At 36.5% G+C, this 20,896-nt stretch overlaps 1 protein-coding gene across 3 annotated transcripts in view; it reads left to right on the top strand.

The window, feature by feature from the left end:
• The window catches only part of WDPCP (WD repeat containing planar cell polarity effector), a 158,192-nt gene that overhangs the window by 70,291 nt on the left and 67,005 nt on the right, over positions 1–20,896 (top strand). For all 3 annotated transcript variants that reach the window (XR_008974053.1, XM_057423340.1, XM_057423338.1), the window contains exons 10-13: positions 3,833–4,024; positions 12,705–13,314; positions 17,042–17,230; positions 19,782–19,905. Coding sequence is in view for 2 of the 3 variants with exons in the window: in XM_057423340.1 (XP_057279323.1) it covers positions 3,833–4,024; positions 12,705–13,314; positions 17,042–17,230; positions 19,782–19,905 (1,115 nt within the window). In the remaining variant the exon portion in view is untranslated. The remainder of the gene's footprint in view (positions 1–3,832; positions 4,025–12,704; positions 13,315–17,041; positions 17,231–19,781; positions 19,906–20,896) is intronic.

Below are 20,896 nucleotides of genomic sequence, written 5' to 3'. Positions count from 1 at the left end.
GTTTTACAATTAAGCCACTGAGCGAGGACTCAAGGTACATAAGCTTTCTCACCTCTGAAAAACTCTGTATGTGACCTTAGGCAAGTGACTTGGTGCGTCTATATCTCAATTCAGTACTAACACAGTGAAGATTAAAATACTTCTTTTTTCCAGCCCTTTATGTATGGGTGTGTCAGTCACAGCAGTTGCTGAAAAACACTCTAGAGATAGCTGAGCTGCCTTTAAACTACCTTGTTTGGATCTCAGTAGACCCAGCTTGTCTCAAGCTGAATTACACTGTGTCTTGGATGGTTTGGGCTCTGTGGACATAACTTATTTTGACCATAAATTCTTTGGCATCAGGGCAGTGGCTTGGCACTATGATAATATGAAAAAAAATAGTTGGCCAAAGGCAATTAACTTTGAACAAACAGGGTAGGAAAGGAGCTGCATCCAGTTCACTGCAAGAATGAAGAAGAGACAAGCCTTCACCCAGGAAAGTTAGAAAGATGTAGTGAGCTAAAGAGAGAGTTTGTATTTATTTCAGCCTGAATAAATGTTAAGGAAAACAATCTTGTGCTAGAAAATAGCAAATATTTTTCCCTTGACAACCCTTCAGTAATTTGCTTCCTTACATATGGGAGTTTGCATCTTCAAGGCAGGCTTTTTTAAGGATGTGTTTCATTTAAGTTTTGCCATAATACATTTTAACTTGCTTGGTAGAAATATTTTCTGCTAGGATGAATATCTAATCCATTTTCCAGGCTGTTTCAGTTCAGGGCCTCTTTTCAGCAATGACTTGTGTTTGCGAGATTGATCCAACCTCTATAACGTGGATTTGAGACAGTTCACTGTTCACCAGGAACTGAGCTGATACGTAGTTTACTTTAAAATGATGTGCGCTTGTGCCTGGTCTATGGTGTTTGTTAAGGTTGTGCTTTAGAAGCAAGTATGGTCTGTGGTGTGGGTTGGTTTTTTAATAGCACTAAACTTCATTGAAGATGTGGTGAGCTGGAGACTGCCTTCGTCATTTAACTGTGAGGGCCATAGCTCCTTAATTTATGTAAGAAAACTCTTTTTCTAAGGAAACATTTTCATTCTGAGCGTTGCTGGGCACATTTTGGATCTAATGGTTATGGCACTTTTGCTTGGGAAAGAAGGAAATCCTAATCCATAGAAAACTCTCTGCCCTAGGAAACCAGAAATATCTGCTGCACTCCTTAATAGGGTTGTTATGTTCAGTTCTTTGCTGACACAGCTGAGCTTCTCAAAATGCCTCCATGTTCGATGTAAACTTTGCTTTCTCTTGAAATCAGTGGGAATCACTGTGCATTATTTCTTTGCCAGCCAAAAAAAATGCATTTGCATTTTTTAATTGAATGTTCCTTTGTGTGAGGCTTGCTAGTTATGCAGCTAAGTAAAAAATTTATTATCTTCAAAACTGCACCAGTGTGTGCCAGCAGAAAGTATTATTCACTACTGCAATGATATTATGTCAGCTCTCTGCACTGGAGTTCTTCCTGGCTAGTTTTGGTCAAACTTGTAAGCTAAAAGAACAGACACAGTCAACACTAGTATTGTTATCAATAGTAACAAAAGAAGCAAAAGATGGTCATCAGTTGCAAATGTGCAAACTTGTATGTGCTCTCTTTAGGACAAATGGTTCATTAGTATTTTTGTTTTTTTTTTTCCCAGAGAAATTTAATTAAAAGCTAACTTGCACTGCCATGGGATCAAAATCTGGAGCTAAGATTCAGGAAGTTTGGGTGTAGCTTTCATTTCTGCCTCTGACTTTTGGTGTATTTCTGAGAATGTATGTAGTATTTGCATTTAAATTCCCATTTCTAAAATAAGGAAAATGTTTGCTTACAATCATATCCAGTGATATAATTAAATTTCTGTCATATTAACATTAAAATTTCTTTGGTACCTGCACAGAAGCAACTCCACATTGTGAGAAGTCCAGCCTTATGGTGGAAAAATTGTCAGGGAATGCCAGGCAGTACTGGACTGCCAGTATGCTGTTATTAATAAGAACAGGTCAACCATGCTTTTCTCCTCACAGTTTGATATTTATCCAGAAGTTGAGGGGTTTTTATACAATAGGTACCTAAATGGAAGAACTATTTTCTCTATTTTTGTCCTTTCTAAGAGATACCACCTTGGATTTTATTTACACTTTGAAAAAATAAAGGAAGATTTGGAATTGCTACAGTCTTGAAGACCGGCAAAGTATAAAAATAACTGGGTTTGTTTGCCTTTTCTTAGTGGCATTAGTCCATGTCTGAAAGTGCCTTGTGTAATGCAAGACATAAAGTTTTATGAAAGATTTTTGGCTATTTTTGCATGTGAAATTGTTACGAGCAATTAACACTGCAATATGGGATTAGTTAATACCTGTGGAAGATTTTGTGGTTTTTCACCGTAATAAATTTGGTGTCTTGTCACCAAATTATATAGTTCTAATTGAAGGATCAGCTACCTGTTAACTTTAATGTATCTTTACAATTCTATGTATTTTGACAAGTAAGCCACAGAATATTCTGAAAATATTGACCTTTTGGAAGTTTTTCCCATCTGTGTGTTTTTAATCCATTTCAATTTACTGAAGGAGGAGGCAGTACAAGGAGTTAAATGTTTACCATGAGAGAACAACATTGGTAATTACTTTGATTTCAGTTCCTTTTGATGTGTATTCAGGGGATGAAGAGGTCAATAATATTATGACCATGCAAATAGAAAAGGGTTCTTTTTGACCATATAAAAAACAGCAAAGGATTATTAAAGCATTAACCTTGATTTTAATGGCCTTGGTTGAGTGGTGAGATCACAATTTGGATGAGCCTGATTATTTACTAAATACAATACATAAATGCAACGGGTTCTTAACACCCATTGCACTCTGGCATTATCGCATTACTGCCATCCTTTGTTGCCTTGCAGACAGGAATATGAAAGCAATCTGTCATGTAGTGAGACTGGCTCCAGAAGCATTTCTCTGATAAGAAGACCCCCTGCCCTTTGCTAGTGTCTGGTCCAGTAGGCTTAGCCATGCGCTTAATCCCCAGAAAGTGGTTCGATTATTGCTGACCAGCAATGGCAAGATAGTTTTTTTTTTTACCCTAGCTATCAACCTTCCATTAATTCCTTAAGCAGAAATGCAGTGCAATCTATATTTCCTTGGCATGTGTCACCCAGATGGTGCACTGCTCATGTTTTCAAATAACCATGCTCCAAAATAACAGAGTTTGAATAATAAATTCCACAAATCCTTCCTGAGAAAGAGGCACAATTCTCAAGAGCTGCATAAACTTTACGCATGATGCTGTAGCTCATCCACATTATGCAGAAAAGTATATATTCTCTTGCAAAGCCGATGTTTGTATCCGGATTCCTTAATTTAAGGAGGAAAAAGAAAGATATATGTTTGCTCAAATACTGTAGAATATATTTAATATTTGATTATGTCTTAGACATTAGCCTTAGCTCCCTGGTCAGCTTTGCAGAACTTGTCATTTAATATGGCTAAGCTTAAATCCTGTGTGTAGGTCGATGCTGTCAAGCAACCATGACTGTACATTTTGGTATTGATTGGAGTCATTGCAGTAAATTCCTTCTTAACTCACATTCCTTTCCTTCCCAATCCTCTCCCCATAGATAAAAGTGTGAGCATGTCTTTTTCTGTCTGAAGGGATACTTTTTACATTTACAGACAGCCCATATAAATATATATGTACGCAGCCCTCTGTGTATAAATACATTCACTTCCACACATCCAAACTAAATGCTCCCAATTGCTCCTACTATGCTATTTTATTACCTCAAATATTTTCTGCATTTTTTCTTCCATCAGATTTCTTATATTGATATACTTGGACCAGAAGGTAGAAGGATGAAACGTCACCTGGCAATAAATTGTATGCAAGATACCGTCATTTGCTGGTGGTCAGCAACTAGTGAAGGAGCATGGCCTTGGTCTCCTATTTCCTGTGAGAGGGACAGAGCCAACCTATTGCTATTAGGCTGTGCACATGGCAAATTGGAGGTAAAGTGCTGAACTCGTTACGTGATTTTTCAGATTTGCTGAGGAAATGTGACTTAAATGCATAATCAGGTAGATATAAAGAACAGATATATCCAAAACAAAGAAAGATCAGCCATCCTAATCTTAAAAGCAGAGGTTTGTGATTTGATGAAAAAAGTACTTCAGTTAGTATGTTTGCTATTTTCACATCAAAACTGTCAATCTGAGAAATGTAGCAAGGAAGTTAAGTCTTTATAATGCAATATCTAATGGAGCTGCTAACACTGAGAATAGAAATGTGAAAGTACCACTAGAAAACTCTGAGTTACAAACTGTGGCTGTTGCATGATTGTCTAATGCAGTTATTTTACGTTGTATGCGGTGTTAACTGATAGGCATTTCACATCTATTTTAAGTGTTCTGTCATAAAATTTTAGCTACACCAAGATGCTGCTAAAATTGTTGCTATGAGTACTGATGAAATCAGGGACCAATTTTTTCTTGAAGAAAAAGTTAAAATTCCCCATCTACAGGTGGGAATGTGAGCTACAAGTTAGACCGAGACTACAAGCTGACCCTCTTCCTGACACTGGCTTAGATTACAATTTTAGGCATTTTTCCGTTCCATTTAATCTATTTCAGTTTTATTTTATTTATTTAAGGCTATTTTAATCCAGTTTCTTATATTAGGTAAAAACTCTGAAAAGAGCTGGAGCCTGAACTTACAATGTAAAAGCTATTCTGAGCTATCATCTTGTATAGGTGCTTCTGTATTTGGAGTTTTATTGTCAGTTTAGCTTAAGACACCACTAATTTGGACTAAAAAGGCACTCACTGTGGGAGAAGAGCACAAACCTGAGGATCAGCTGTGGAATAGCTGTTCTGGAGTAGCTATTACAGGATATTTCCCTCTAGGGAAAAGCCCTAAGTAACACTTTACAATAAGCTGCTCTTACAAACAACATCATGTTCTTTTTAATTAGGAAAGATATAAATGTTTTAATGTCTTGGAATTGTTACTTTGATAACTAATACTAATTTCAGTGAGGGTATCTTTCCCTTGAGATTTTCTATGTATTGAAAGCAATAAAGACGAAGCAGTTGAGACAGCTTTTCTTTCTTATTTCAGTCATTAGTCACTGTAGAATTTAAGTTTAAATTACCTCCAGTTCTGCCTTCTTTACTTCTTTTCAATTGACCTCTCTCCACTAGCGGTCATCTTTGACTCATCTTTCTCTTCTGCCTGATACACACCTGCAGTTCTCAATTTCCCCTGCAGCTATGCCCAATCACATATAAAAATTACTCTGGTAGCTAAAACATGTGCCTGTTCATTGTAAGCTCTTTCAGCCTAGTCCTTGTGCCAGTTTGATGCTCTGAAACTTTATCCTACTAACATTTCAGATCTTACTTCTTACTGTGATTTCCATATGCCCGGGTTCTGGCAGCAACATTCCCATGGCTTTTGTTTCCTTCTCACATATTCCAGAAAGCTCCCTAATGTCAAACAGAGCAGTTTGCAATCTCTATTTTCCAAGAGGTTTTCTAGGCACTCATTTTGTCTAAGGAATTAATGGAAAGAAATTTATCGCAACCACCCTGTTAGTTTAAAGCTTTCTCTGTTTCATTTTTATATATTACAAAGAGATTTCCAAGTTACAGCATTGTTCTGCATCTTTCAATAGACATTTCTGGTTTAGACTCTTAAATTGCTCAGGGCTGAGGCATAGTGTAGTCCCAGGCACATCACTGGTGCTTAACACAGTAAAGATAATAAGCATTTACTGAGGCTTTAGGCCTAAACTCATAACCCTTTTAATTTAGCCTATATTGCAATATATATATAAGAAAATTATTTTTAAAAGTAGAACTGCCAAATTTAACTGTTTGGTTGCTTTCCCTTTTCTGATTCTTTGCCTGTACTTGTCTGTTTTAATTCTCAGATCTTCAAATGAAATTTATTTTTCTCTATTTGTCAGTAAAATACTAAGCATTCTGCCAGGGCTATGGAAAACTTAGTCATGCATAGATAACAAACTGTCTTGCTGGTTGTCAGTTTAGTCTGTTCCATGAGATCTTGGATGCTCAGTGGGCTGCTGTGTAAGGCTTAAGACACTCTGCCTCTACACTTCTCCTATGTATCCATGAAATGTTACCTACGGTAGTGTTGGTTGGGTTTTTCTCCTTGATTTCTCTAGCGCTCCTTATACAAGTAGTTAAATTCCTGTGCATGGATAGGGGATGTCATAACCCAGCAGCTCTAGAAGTAGCATCAATCCCCAATCTGCAATTAGCCAAGGTATATTTTTCCCCTACAGTGTCTTGGAGGGGAATTAACTTAACTTTAACTTCTGAGGGTCATTTGGTAGTGTAAATCTGAGCAAAAATGTTAGCATTTCTGGAGAGGTTCTTAACAGTTACTCTATAGATCAGATACCACAAAAATGCAGTGTTTCTAAGCATGCTTATTTGCCTTTCTTTGGCTCTATTCCCTTACCATTTGTAGTGTTCCTCAAGTATAGACCTGGCATAAAAACATGAAATGCCATTGTTACGCATAAAAATAAATTCATATTTATCATATTTGACCAATAATATGCATTTTCTCCCAGTAAATTATTATTGTCAACAGAAGAAAAGTGAGAAGCATGAGCTCATTCATTTTGGAGCATTTATCAAAAACAAGTGTAATGAAATGATACCACCAATACTACTTGAAAATAGTAGTATTGCTTGGCTAAAACAGCATTATTATCTAGAATTAAGAGAAAAGCAGGAATTGCTGAATGTCTAGCCTATAAAGAGCTGTTTGGCATATTAGGCTTTTAAAAAACAAATCCAAGCCCAAGGAAATGAATGGGTGCTGCCCACAGCTGTTCTACAGCACTTTGGTGCTGACCTACAAAACCACAACAGGTCAGCCAGCTACTGACGCTCTTCTTGTGGCAGAGCAAGGGTAAATGGGGCTCTTAGGTGATGCTGTTTCCTTCCTGGAGGAATTTTCTCAGTGATATTTGCTGCCCACCAGAAGAGTGCTTATTAGAATGAAGACTGGAATAGCTCTGGGACTAAGCGACTCAACCCCTCATCACGATAATATCCTGTAACTATGCATTCTGCATTGGGATGACTGCACATACCATGATTGGCTACTGTGTACTTAAGCAGGTTTTCAACTTAATTGAGGAAATACATTTTATATTTTAAATACACTATAAATTTTATTTGAATTTTGTTGTGTGGCTTTATTCTTTAACATTTGCTAGTATTAAGGCTAAAGGTAGACATTATTCCTCTAAAACCAGAAAGAACTTTTTTCCTTGCAAATCTTGACTTGGTTTACTCTGTATTTTTTTTAAGATCGGTGTTTACTGTGTTGAATGTTCTAAGATTTGATGAGGAATCATCACTTGAAGAAACAAAAGTGTTTTTAACATTTGACTTTGGTGTGCAATGTACATTTATACACACGCATGCATGTTGCTGCAGGAGTGTTGGTCTATTGAACCTTTTTCTGCTTTCTTGCATGCATTGGTTTCCTCCAGTAAACTCATCCTTTCTCCAATTTATTTATTTAAGTATTGGGGGTTTGTATGTTTCTTCTTTGTTAAAGTGACAATGATCAAGGGTGTTATTTGAATTGTCACCCTGCAGAGATAATGCTGGTAATTTGATTTCAAAACCGGAAGAGGAATCTTCCAGAAATCATTTCAAACAATTTGCTATGAATAAATAGGATCTGATGTGAAATCATCCTTGGATTAAATGCTTTGATAGAAAGTTGTGTTAAAATCAACATGAACTTTATTCTGCAAATGTAAATTAACAGGAGGTGATGATGCCAGGGCTCAGTTATTGTAGTACTTGCATTTGTCTTTGCCATGTTTATTTTCACTCTGTTTAGTGCTGGTAAGAATCACTGAAATTATACTTCAATCTTGTGGAAAAAAAATAACTTGCCTGAGAGAGAATGCTATTTTTCTTTCTCCCAAGAGCTAATATTTAATAGTTATTGCTTCCACATTGTGCCTCAAACTTGTGAAATAAACACAGCAGATCTTTTATGAGTGAGCTATCCTACAATTACTGTAGCACTCAGGAAAACATCTACCGTGTGTGACTGAATAGCTGAAATACCTCTCACACACATCACAAAGAATGTAAAATGCTTCATGTCACATTGGGTTCAAAGTCCAATGAATAATATGGGATAAAGATGATGATGATAAATTTTAAAAGAAAAGAATAAATGCTCACTGAAGATCAGTCAGCAAGTTTGCACGTGGGCAGTAAATAAAATGCAGCCAAGTAGGTAACCTAGAGTAGGAGCCTTGCATTTTTATTGTAGAAACGTTTTAAAATAGGATTGTTTTTTTATTCCATCTTCACAGTGCTGTACTTAAAGCAATTTTACTAGTGTGTACTACACTTCCCACTCTATGTTTCTAATTAAAGTGTTTGTTGTTGTTTAGAGCCTCACCCTGTGAAATTAAATAAGCATTTTTCTAACATCCATAAAATAAATCAAAGATTTTTCTCATCTGAAAGACACACAATTCAGTCTCAGCAAGCTTATTTCTCTGTTTCTTTTGTTTTCTTTTTTTATCTGCTGGTAAGCCAATTTTCTGCTTAAGAACTACTGGTTAAAACTCTTACTTGTTTTGATATGTGGACTTTATCCTTTCCCAGCACTCTATGCAAAATACTTCAATTTTAAGTGTTCAGAGGTTTTTGCTGAGAAGAGTGATACTGCCCAAATGAGCTTGTGCTATTATTTCTTTCAAACAAAATGAAAGAAAGTATTTTAACTAGCATAATTCAGACCCTTATTTATGCAGATTAACAGATTTCTTTACTTGGACTGTTATGATTTCTGACTCTAGGATTTGAGAACTTGGTGCGTATAGTATCCCTCCCACTGCTGATTAGCTGATGCAGAGCACAGGCCAGTAGTGCAAGGGGAAAAACAGTATAAATGTGCAGTAGTGATGTATGACTGCCATGTTAATAAGGGAATGACATGAATTATGTCAAAAAAGTTTAAATACATTTACTATGGTTTTGTAGCATACATGTCACAAAACTTAAAGGGACTTTAATTTTTTCTTTATTATTGCTTGATTTATTACTTTACAGAAAGTAATTGGTTTTACTTCATGCAAAGTATTTCCAGAAATCTCTGCTTGAAACCAAGGCTAAGCGCTTAGTCCAAGATTTATGGAAAGCGCTTAATACTGAACAGATTATACACCCCACCATGTGATATTTCAGCTTTGTCTTTTAACATTCCTTGTCCTGTCCCCTCCTCCACAAATCCTCCTGTTGTCTTACCCACTTCTGAGGGAACTCCTCCAGCTTTTGCCTCCCTATTCCCCACGTGAATGTTTTGTTAAATTAAAGATAAATTGCTATTTTAACATTCCCCTTTTGGATTCCAGAGATCTACTGCTCACCGGCAAGGAATCCCAGTGGATTCCTTTTAAAGAACTGCTAAAGCACTGTTTACTAGCACGTGGCAGGTAATGGAGTACTATCTTCTTGGGAAGGGAAAGAGAAAAAAAAGATGTTTTGATTGTTAGACTTCTTATCTTTAAAAAGTATTATCTTAGTCTTATTAATATGTTTCTGTAGTTGTATGTCTCTCCTTTACTTTTACAGTTATCACCATGAAAAATTAATAATGAAAGTAATTTCTGACAGAGAAACTCAAATCTTCCCTCTCAGATGAAAAAGAACATCCATTTTTTTTCCCCTTCAGAGTGCCAAATACCAGTTACACTCAGCAAAACTGGAAACCAGAACAAAGAGGTCTCTCGGCTTGGTACTCTTCCTCCAAGAGGCACATGAGGCCACTGATGCATGAGAAAAAGCTTATCTGTTCCAATCTAAGGAGAAATGTTTCTCTCATTTTCAGCCAGAATATGAGCAGTAGTGTCTAGAAAAGATTCCTTTAAGCCTAATTTGTTTAAACAGTATGTGAAAAATTGCATTTTGAAATGCAGCAAATTGTCTTTCTCTCGTCGCAGGAGCTTTTTCCTCGCTTAGTATTGCATTATATACAACAACCAGCTCTACCCTAGACCTCATTTCAAGGATTTGCTGTCAAAATTAAGTGAAGCTAGGAAGCTTCTCATCTCAAGTCTCATTAAATTAGCATTCCAAAATATAAGGTTTTACTTTCTTTTAAATTCAAAGTAGTGAGCAACATTTTGTCCCACTTTTGCTCTAACAAGGCAGAACAAAATTATTAATTGGATTCAGTTTGCTTGCTGACTCTCAAACGATCAGAAGACAACATTTATTTTTCTGTAGGTATTTCCATTGCTGTTTTCCAGCAGTCACTCCTATGGAGTTGTAAAATCCATGTTTCACCTGTTTTCTTCTGTATTGTCTTAACTTTCAAGGCCAGTCTCTCTTCAGAATTTAGTAGTGCTTTCTTTTATCTCTCTCTATCTCTCTCTATCTTTCTTTTGTCTCTCAATGGCTTGATCATTGTGTGGATCTTCATGACTTTCTTGTAGTTTGTGAGGAGATGTCCAGAGAGGAGAACTGGTTTTGGATCAAAATATGTAGATGAATAATGCAGTGCATTGAAATCTGCCACAGGAAGACAGAAACCTGAGTCCCAGAGGGCCTCAAGGCTCATTTCACTGAAGTTATGGAAGCTTTGAAGACTTGCTTGGGCAGATTTCTATTTCACATATTTGAAAGGCAGCTACATGGGTCTCCGTACATACTCTTAGGGAAAACTGAATAACAAACAATAACACTTTACTTTGTCTTTATTTGGGGTTAGAGAGCTCTGTGGTCACAGTGATCCTTTGTCCACAATGACCTCTTGTAGGTTTCCTTGCAATTCCTATGCGCTTTAACACCCTAATAAGCTGTACATTTGAGCAGTTCTAGCATCTGCACAGTAGCCACTGCACATTTTGTGGGCATAAAAGACTAGTTGCAGAGGCTAAGTCACTGATGAAGGAATGGTCGAGGTGAGGAAATGTTTTTCAAACTCTACCTTAATTTAATCTTTTCTTTCCTCTTTGGTATGTATTTTCATTGATGACTACTCTGTTGAAACTGGTTTTCACAGGCTGGATGCATTGGCATGTATTATATTGCATGTATTACATGTTTTTGCATCAAGGGCTTCTTTGTATGTCTCTAACCTAAAGTAGCAAAGACTTGTATTAACCAGCAGCTGGTTTGCAGCCACAGAACTGCGATAATCCTTTTTTCTTTCTTTTGAATGAGAAACCCTTTAGCTGACAAAATTGTCAGAAGAAAACAGCCTAATCAGTCTGATCAGCATTCCGAATAACGTGTTTATAGATTCATCAGTTGCTTCTGAAGATTTAATGGGTGGTATGCCAAACAAAAATCTCAATTTCTTATTCTCCTTCTTTGCAGAATGAAAGCCTAAATTATGTGTTCAGTTGGTCTTGTGATCTGTGAAAATCTGCTTTAACGTCATGTGTGCATTTCTGTTTTCAACCTGAAATTTCCAAGTTTCCTCCCTCACCCTCTCTCTGCCTTTTAATCACATTTGTTACCCCTTTTGGTGTATATACTACTTGCATACCACCTGGATTCAAAAGAAGGAGCTTCCAGAATTAGTGGCAGGTCAGCAGCTTCAGTTTGCAGTGCGAAGAATGCTGTGGGTATACCTGAGGGTGGGGTTTGGCTCAGTTTGACATTTTCCTTTCACTCTTTATTTCTGCATGAACAAATACCAGCAAGTTTCTGACTGAGTTCCACTGCTCTCATTTTTCTAGAGACATCCGTTTTCTCTTTCTTTCAAAGAAAAAGCTTTTCATAAGCTATTTGCAACTTGTTTACAACTGGTATTTATCCTACAGTTTCCCTGCTCAAATCCTTTATAGCACCTCTCACTCAAACCCTTATATTGAAGGACGTGAATCTTCATTGGTTCCACTGTTGCCTCTATCACTTTATGGTACTTCCCATGTTTCCACACTTCAAATTCTTGCTCTTCGCCAACTGCTGTCTTTGTATTATATTCTGCCTCTGTGTTCTTCTTCCAGTTCATTCAGCCTTCAAGTACCCCTAAATGGTCCCCCTTTCTTGCTATCACAAATTCATTTATTCTGCATCTGAAGCTATATGGCACCAAAGAACATCTGCCACCTACTCATTTGGCAGTGTATAGTATACATTGTTTAAACATGCCATTGTTTCTACCACTACAGTGTAGTATTTTCTGTTACCATGGCCTAGAGTAAATGATCAGAAAACCTCTACATGTGATACTCAAAGTAACCTATTATAAATTTTTCCAGAAAATTTATAACCTACTGTAAATTTTTCCAGAAAACTTCCAGAAGATTTCTCCCCAACCCACTTGCAAATAATCAGTTATTATTTTCTATCAATCACTTGCTGATTTTTCCTCTTTCCAGCACTGTTAGGACCATTGCATCATTTATCCTCTATTCTGCTAAACTATTGTATACTCTGGACAAACAAATCTAGCTCAAACTATATTGCAGGGTTTTTTTCATCAAAGGAATTAACCTTTTAAAAGTTAAGACAGTAGATTTTACAACTCTAATTTCTGAAATGCTTGTTTGTTTTCGCTTACTGACCCATGAGAAAGCGTATTTGTGGCAGTCTGTTTTTAAATCATCAAAGTAAGAATACATTGTTAAAAATATGACTAAAAATGATTTGGATTTTTTTTTAGGTTCTGAGTTACGTGCGTACAGAATGGGATCCACTCGATGCAAGCTTCAGCACTAATCAGCCTTATCAGGTTTACACAGTGGAGCACTCCCTCTCTGCAGACAAAGAGCCCATGGCTGACAGTTGCATCTACAAGCGTGTTAGGAACAAAATGCAGTGTGTGGCAGTTACCAGAATACCACTACGATCCAAGGCCATCAGCTGTTGCAGAGATGTTACAGAAGACAAACTAGTCCTGGGTTGTGAAGATTCATCAGTAATTCTGTATGAAGCCTACAACCAAGTGACTCTGTTAGCCCAAGCAGAACTGCTGCCTGCTTTAATAACCTACCACCCTTCCGGAGCCATATTCATGGTTGGCAGCTCTCAAGGGGAGCTCCAACTTTTTGACACAGCACTGTCCCCAATTAAAATTCAGCTCTTGGCACAAGATTATTCACCTGAGGCAACTCTGCAATTCAGTAAACACTTTGACGTACCTAGCAGCCTCATCCAGATCCAGTGGGCCGCTCCTCAAGTTGCCCCGGCCAGCACTGACAGCACAAATATTCATGATCTTTTGTTAGTTAGATTTGACAAAGGACCCTTAGGAGTACTTCACTTTAAACTTGGTAAGTTATTGAGCACATCTATTGAACCTTGAGCTCTCAAGATATCTCAAGATCTGTAGATGTTTCCTTACAAGAAACATCTGTACATCAAAAGCACCCTCATTTTAGATATATGGGAACATAGCTTTAAAAGCACATAGTTCCAACGATATCTGAAGATGTGAACCAAGGAGGTCATTATGTTTCATGATTACTTAATGTCTTTTCAAATGAGGTCTGACAGAATAAGACATTTCACACAAGAAAGAAGGTTTTCATAAACTTCATAGAAGTCTCTAATTTCATTTGCCAGGGGCTGTGAATAAAAGAAGTATTAATACTAATTTTAGAATTTATATAGCACTTCTCATCTTAGGTGTAAGGAGACTTTGAAAGAGTAAAACCGTAACTATCTTCATTTTACAAACAGAATAAGAAGAAACAGTAAATGAAAGCTAAAAGGCTTTCCAAGAGTTACACAATGCGTCAGTGGCTGAATTAAGAATAAAACCCCTGCAGTTGCTCATCAGTGAGAACTGTATTCATTCCATTCAAGTCAGGCAAGTTACAGTGGTGCAAACCCACTGTGAGAGCTAAAAAAAAAACAATCATGCTTAAATCTTCTGACTACCAAGGCAGTGTTTCAGCAGGGCAGACAGCCATGTCGAATATACTCATCCTGGAAAATTTCAACATTTTGCTCATTGTCTGCCCAAGGAAACAGGATTGCCTTTGTAGATCTTTACAGGAGGGTTTTTATGATTCTTTTGTATAAAGCTATTGAGATTAGGAAGAAGGTTTTAAAAAAACCCCAAAACCCTAAGTGACAGAAAGGTTTGAAAAATCTACTTTATTTCATTACTTACTGTGATGTGCATGTGTTTTTTTGGGGGAAAAATCCTGCCTAAAGCACTGCCAACCTAAATATTTGAAAGACTGCATTTAAAAACTTAAAAAAGTATGCCACTGCAAACAAGTAAATTCATATAATAGGGTGTTAGAAACAAAAATATTGGATTAACTTATAGTTGTATAATTTAAAAAAAGCCAATGCAGATTATTACTGCTATCAAAAAAAAAAAACAACCCAATGTTAAAAATAACTATTTATAACTTATCATTTATTTTGAGATAATTCAGTTACATTATGTTCAATGACAGGTTTAGTCATTGAACAGTACCCCCAGAACTTGATGGTTTTATGCATGTTGGCCATTAAAAAAAACAGCTCTAAATTACCTCTTACCTGTCGAGCAGAAGGCACTCTACACATCTACCTTGCTTTTCTTTAGTCCTCCCTTGTGGGGTTTTCTCACGACAGCTTCCAGAAAGCACAGCTTTCCCCTTGCTATCTTTAGCACATTTATGTTCTTAGGAAGGCAAGCAGGCTCTCAGTGCAGGGATTTAGAGGCCTTTCCTGCTAATTGCCAGCTTGTAAACTTAATTGGACTGTCTCCCTGGGCACCGTTCCTAAATCAATTAGGCAGTGAGTTGGCTGTCACCTCTTTTTCCCAAGAAGGTTGCCTGGAAGCGCACCACCCAGGAGAAGTCAAGCATCCAAATGGGAAGATGTTGACCTCTACAGCTGAAAGTTATCACATTTTAAAATTCATTCTGTATAATTACTGTAAAATCTCTTCCAGGAGGAAGGCAAAGCTCTCTTTCTCTCCCTCTCTTCCTCTTTGTAGTCCACTGTGCAAAAATCTGCTGTTCTCTATTGCATCCTGGTTTTCAGCTTTACCCTCTTCTTCTCAGTTTTCCACACGACCAAGTTAATGCTGTGTTGATTAGTCAGTCCCTCTTCCCAACCTCAGTGGTTTTTAGTTCTCTGCTATTTAAGAAATAATGCAAATATAAATTATATGGAAAACTTAGGGATCCATGACAGCAAAACCCAGTCAGGCATTCAGGGCTGAAATAAAATCCATAATTAACTCATGGCTTGGAATTCTTTCCCATAAAAGTCTGTTAAAAAACTATGTCAGTGTGACTAGGCAAATATGTTTTTAACTTCCAACTGACATATGATTTTGGACAAGTTCTGTGAATTGTGCTGTCTAGCCAGATTTATTTCAGGAAAAGATTCCTATTAAATTCACCCTCAAACATGAATGGCAAATATTTTTGGAGTCCAATGCCAAACTCATTCTCAAAAGCACTGTGGCTTCTTGTCGTTGATGTCAACCCAGATCTTGGATAATGCAAACTTGGTACTGGTGCCAGTAGTTCAGCAAAAGACATTTAAAATATAATACTATATTTAATTAGCATACAAATAAGTATGTTCAACTTCACTTAGTGATTAATGTGAAGATTACTCAACTCATGTAATACTTTAAAAACACTAAACATTTAGGAAGAATAAAGTCTACCATAACAATTAGATACTATCACACATGCACAGGTTAAGTACAGGGCTATTACATATTATAATGGCTCTAATACATGCAAATGTAAAGTGAAATACAATAGACAACCATGTCTTTTCTTTAATGACTCTAAAAAAACCAAGTATTTCTCTGTTACAAAAAATAAATATATAAGCTTTTTTCGCCCAAACTTGTATATATGTTTCCCTCTACATTTTTTTCTTTTCCATTTCTTATTTTACATCACAAACAATGTATGCAACTACATTTATGAAAGTTTTCTGAGGTATGTTTTCTATATATCAGATCTGCTTTTCTCTGTTGTTAGATGTTTCCCCCCAGCTTCAGTATCAGTAATGAAATTAAGCATGTTCCCTTTTTTTTTTTTTTTTTTTTGCTTAAAATTGGTTTTGACAAACATTAGAATATAAATTGACAAAACCATGACATTATGTTTTTATTTAAAGTGAGGGGAATGGTAAATTTATTCTGGTCTCTCTTAAATACCTGGAGCAGTAGTGACAAAGAATGCCCTAACGCAGTGACCCAAAGCAAGCAACAGTTCCTAAAGTGCCATGTGTGCTCTATGTTGTGATCATTTGGCTAGTCAGAGACAATAAATAACATTACTATCTGCAGCTTTTCAGTCACATTTTCTGTTCAGAAGCCAAGATCTGCAAGTCAAGAAACATAAACAGTCTTTTAATTCTACTTTTCAGAGACAGAATGCTGTAGCTAAATCATGCTTTCATGGAGTGAGCAGTGTATTGCTCAGGTTTTGCCCCATTATGGCAAGTTTGATTTTGGTTCCATGTGCAATTGTAATTCAAAGGTCTCTAGATGTTGACATCTTTCATGATATCCCCTCACAGAAGAAATGCTTCACTGGAGAGAATCTTGCCAAGATAGAAGTTCTAGAGCAATTTCAATACAGAGAGTAAACGAGTAACTTGCTGCTGTAAATTTGTATGTTTGTGTGACACAAATGCTATTTTTTAGTGTCGCCAGTAGTGTTTCCTGCAGGAGGGAGGTTCTATGAATATTCGCTTATTTTCTCCAATGTAATAATGGTAATCTGGGAATAAGGTTTTCCTACCATGTTTTAAACAAACTTCTTTGTATGATTCTGTCATGAGTGGATACTGGCTGTGTTCACTCAGCCTCTATCTGTGAAGGTCACTGATGTTTTTTCTGCTGTCCAAAGCAACCTCAGTATAGATATGCTAACATGATAAGGAGCATTCTGACATAAAAGTTTAATAATGAAATCTGTTAAACTTTCTAATTTTAGCTGACAGCAATTATTTTTAACTGTGCTGAAAAGTAGTCATCTATGTTTTATATAACGCTATCTTTGGTTTTAATATTTCTTGTAAAAGGTGTGTTCACAAGAGGGCAGCTGGGCCTTGTGGAAATCATCCACCAGTATATTCGTTACGATGAGATACATGAGGCAATTAATGTCCTGAACACCATGAACTGGAACACAATGGGTCGTCAGTGCTACATATGCTTGAGTGCCATTGTTAATCACCTTCTCAAACAAAAGCTTACACCAGACAGAGAAGGTAAGACACTGATTATATTTTTAATGTATTTTTGTGGTGTCTTTGTCATTCATATGTGGATTATAACAATATGTTTATTGGCTGTATAAAGAAGATAATAGTGAGAATTCAGTCAGCCAGAATATGGTACTTCAGAACCAAATGTAATATGTAGACAAGTCATTTCAATAAAATCTGGATTAGTGTGTTGATCACATTTTAGTTTGTGTCAATAGTGATAATAAAAATAGATATCAATATGTATATGGTATAGGCGTTAATATATAACACTATCATAAATATACGGTAACTTTTTTACATAAATTTAGCTTATTTACAAGCTAATACTGGTTAATATTGGGATTGAAATGTTTGTTACATAGTCATGCTGAGATAGCACCAACTTAAGGAGGGGCATTTTCCTGCAACAGGGAAAAGAGATTTTGGTATGGGTTTTAAGGTGCTTTTGAAGGGTCATTCTTTCATTACAAGATCCAAAGGCTTTGAATACACTATCCTCTGCTGCCTCCTTTAGGATTATAGCATTTGTCCTTGCTGTAATCTTCTGGCCCCCTGCAGTAGTAGCTGGGGTCCCTCACAAGAAGTGATGAATTTTAGGTTCAGCCTTGTCTCTGCAGAAGCCTGGTGCGATGCCTTACTCTTGATTTGCTGTCTACCTTGAAACTCAATAGACTTCAAGATTTGAAGTGCCTTGATTTAGTGAAGGTGTTATCCTCCAGCATAGCAGGCAGACAGCTGGGGACCAGGCATCTTTTGTGGCAAGAAAGAATACTTAGTATTCTGGTGTGTTTGATGATAGAAAAACTCGGAGGTGTCCTACATTGCTGCCAAGTCATCAGCTATCACATTTTGGGGGATATTAAAAAAAAATCTCTGTGTTGCAAACATAGCGTATCAATTCTAAATAAAACATGCTTTTCAAAAGACCCATGAAAAGAGCTGGTTTTGAAACTCTCGTAAAAATATGCACATTATAAATAGCTGTCTGTGTGTTTTCCCCCATGCAGCTCCTTAACACTGTTTACATCAGACAGAATTATATTCTGTCCGGGAGTTATTCTGTGTGAAACTAACAAATTTGGCATGGTAATTTGTTTTCTTTTTTATTAGCAAAACCTGGTGGGGCCTTTTATTTATAGCAATGGGGCAGTTATCTTTGAGATCTTTATTCTGCCTTCAACATCAAGCTGGGCAATCTAATGAATCTGTAACTGTGCTAGTAGTTACTCATATTCCATATAGGATGTAATATTTCAGAAGTACAAAACATGCTGTCAAAAAACCAGCAATGGTAATAGAGTATGGGTGGTTGTTTCACTATTTTTTAGAAAAAGGTACTGCTGTACTCAATTTTAATCTAAATTGACTGCTGCTTCAAAAGAAAATAGCTTTAAACTTCAACTTGCTGTCTAGATTGAGGATAATGGAAAACCTAATTTACTAACAGTTTGCTGTGTTACTGACACAGTACTATGAGCACATTTAGTGATATCAAGCCTAATAAAATAAAATGTAACTATGCTTGTAAAGAAAGAACCATTATCACTAAATACAGAAATGGCTAGTTTAAACAAATGTTAATAATAGCAAATCAGTGATATTTTTGTCTGCCTAATAAGACAATGGGCTATATTTTGCTTTTCAGGCCTCCACAAAATTGTGATTAGCAGTAGCAGTTTTCACATGCACTCCAAAAGGAGAAGCTCTACAGCAAATACATAGCACATTCTCCCCCTTCTGCCTATTAGGACTTGTACTATATGTTAACTCTCAAGCAAAAGTCACATAACATAAATATTATTGATCATTAGATTTCCTTTCAGTTAAGCATCTGGAACACACATATAGTGTGTATTCTCTTGTATTATTTATAATGTTTTATTAAAAACATGCAGGAAAACGCCTCAGAGCTCCAGCTGTGGAATATAGTTGTTAGAACATAGCTAAAGCAGACAGAACTTCAGTAACAAAGGGGGTTTATTTTATTGATTACAAGGGATGTTATCCTGTTTCCCACCATTACACGCTGTAGGGGAGTCAAACCCTTAGGGTTTCTAGACCCTTTTATTTTAATTTTTAAGAACTGTGGGCTGGAGGAGGTTCCTTAGGCCTCAAGGCCATCACAAGAAGGGTTCTGTTACCTGCTGACCTAACAGAATAATCCCTGAGAATCTAAACTTCCTTGTTGTTTGCCTAGGAGGACAAAGACAATTTGAGCTAATTGAGAGTTGATCTCCACTGGACAAACTTGTTCAAACTTTATTACTCTTATGAGTTGCTTTTAATTGTATGCTGCTGGTGAGAACTTGATGTATTATAGACTTCATTCTTTTTTGACAGTTTTTGTTGCTCAAAGTCATTGTCAACCCAGCCTCAAAGTGAAAGTTTATATGCACGTTTGTGTTTGTACAGTCTGTCATATTTTGATTTCATCTGTCCTACCTCACATTTCACCAGTGTTTGAGGAATTTGACTGACTGCAAACATGAGCAACCTGTTGTAACAGAAACAGTTTCACTTGTTTCACTGGTGCTGTGTTTGAACTCCACAGCACAGCTTGAGGCAAGCCTTGGAACCTTTTATGCTTCAACAAGACCCCTCTTGGATACAACCGTGCTGGAGTACAGAGACCCAATCAGCAGATACGCAAGAAGGTTCTTCCACCACCTGCTCAGGTGAATGACAGTTTCAAGTCATTGCCTATTTCAATATCTACCTACTTTAATGTGGTTAACATTTTCCAAGAGGACCACCCCTGAAAAAAATGCATTCTGTATTACTGTTTAACTTGCACTTCGTTCCTTTCAAATAGAGTATTGCAGATAAAATGCTATTTAGAGCTCTCCTATCATCAATACATTTAATATGAATCACCCTTTCCCTTTTAGCTTGATGGAAAAAAGATAACATGCTTCTGAGAGATTTATATTTACCAATTGCTTGCAGATTAACTATTTAAACAGCTTACAAACTTGGAGAAAATAAAGTATTTAAATAGATGCCAAAAGATAAATGGACAGTGCATGGTCCAAGATGTTTTTCCCGTTGCACCATTGAAATCAGAGCATTTTGTTATTCTCACTCTCATAGTTCTCATACAGAAATTCGTATTCCAGCAATTTTCAGGGAATTTTCAGTGCCCTTAAAAATAAGAGGAGAAAATGAAACATTGAATTTGTCTGTAAATTACATGAATTAGAAGAGTCATAATACCAGATTCAGCTAGAATTTATAGTACATTGGTTTATTGCTGTATTTTCCTTCAAAATAAATCAGTAGCCTAAATTTCAATCATCCATAACTATCAATATGCAGCAGTTTAACCTGTTCATGTGTTCAACCACAAATTTAGCTGAAACATTCCCTTTGAGAATTATTCAGTGGTTGGAAATAAAGAGAATTTACCTTCTGAGTGACAGAAAGTTTGCAATACATTTTGTTGTGCAGGAGTATAGATAGACATAGTGAGAAGACTTACAATGCACCCTTTTTTGATGATTCATCCAGTGTATATATACATCATCTGCATAGGCAAAGCTAGGGACAGCAAGTTACTTTGATAGTACAGTGTGTGCCTCTTTCAAAGCTTAAAGAAAAATATTTTATACCGTCTTCTATAATTTGAGTCTGAATGGGATCATCTTTTTGGTAAAAGGGTCTATTTCC

This window comes from Pezoporus wallicus, unplaced genomic scaffold (assembly GCF_028554395.1).
Source record: "Pezoporus wallicus isolate ANWC-B61680 ecotype Strahan unplaced genomic scaffold, APGP_CSIRO_Pwel_v1 contig_4191, whole genome shotgun sequence".
Lineage (NCBI taxonomy): Eukaryota > Metazoa > Chordata > Aves > Psittaciformes > Psittacidae > Pezoporus > Pezoporus wallicus.
This window is presented reverse-complemented; position numbering and strand designations above follow the sequence as displayed.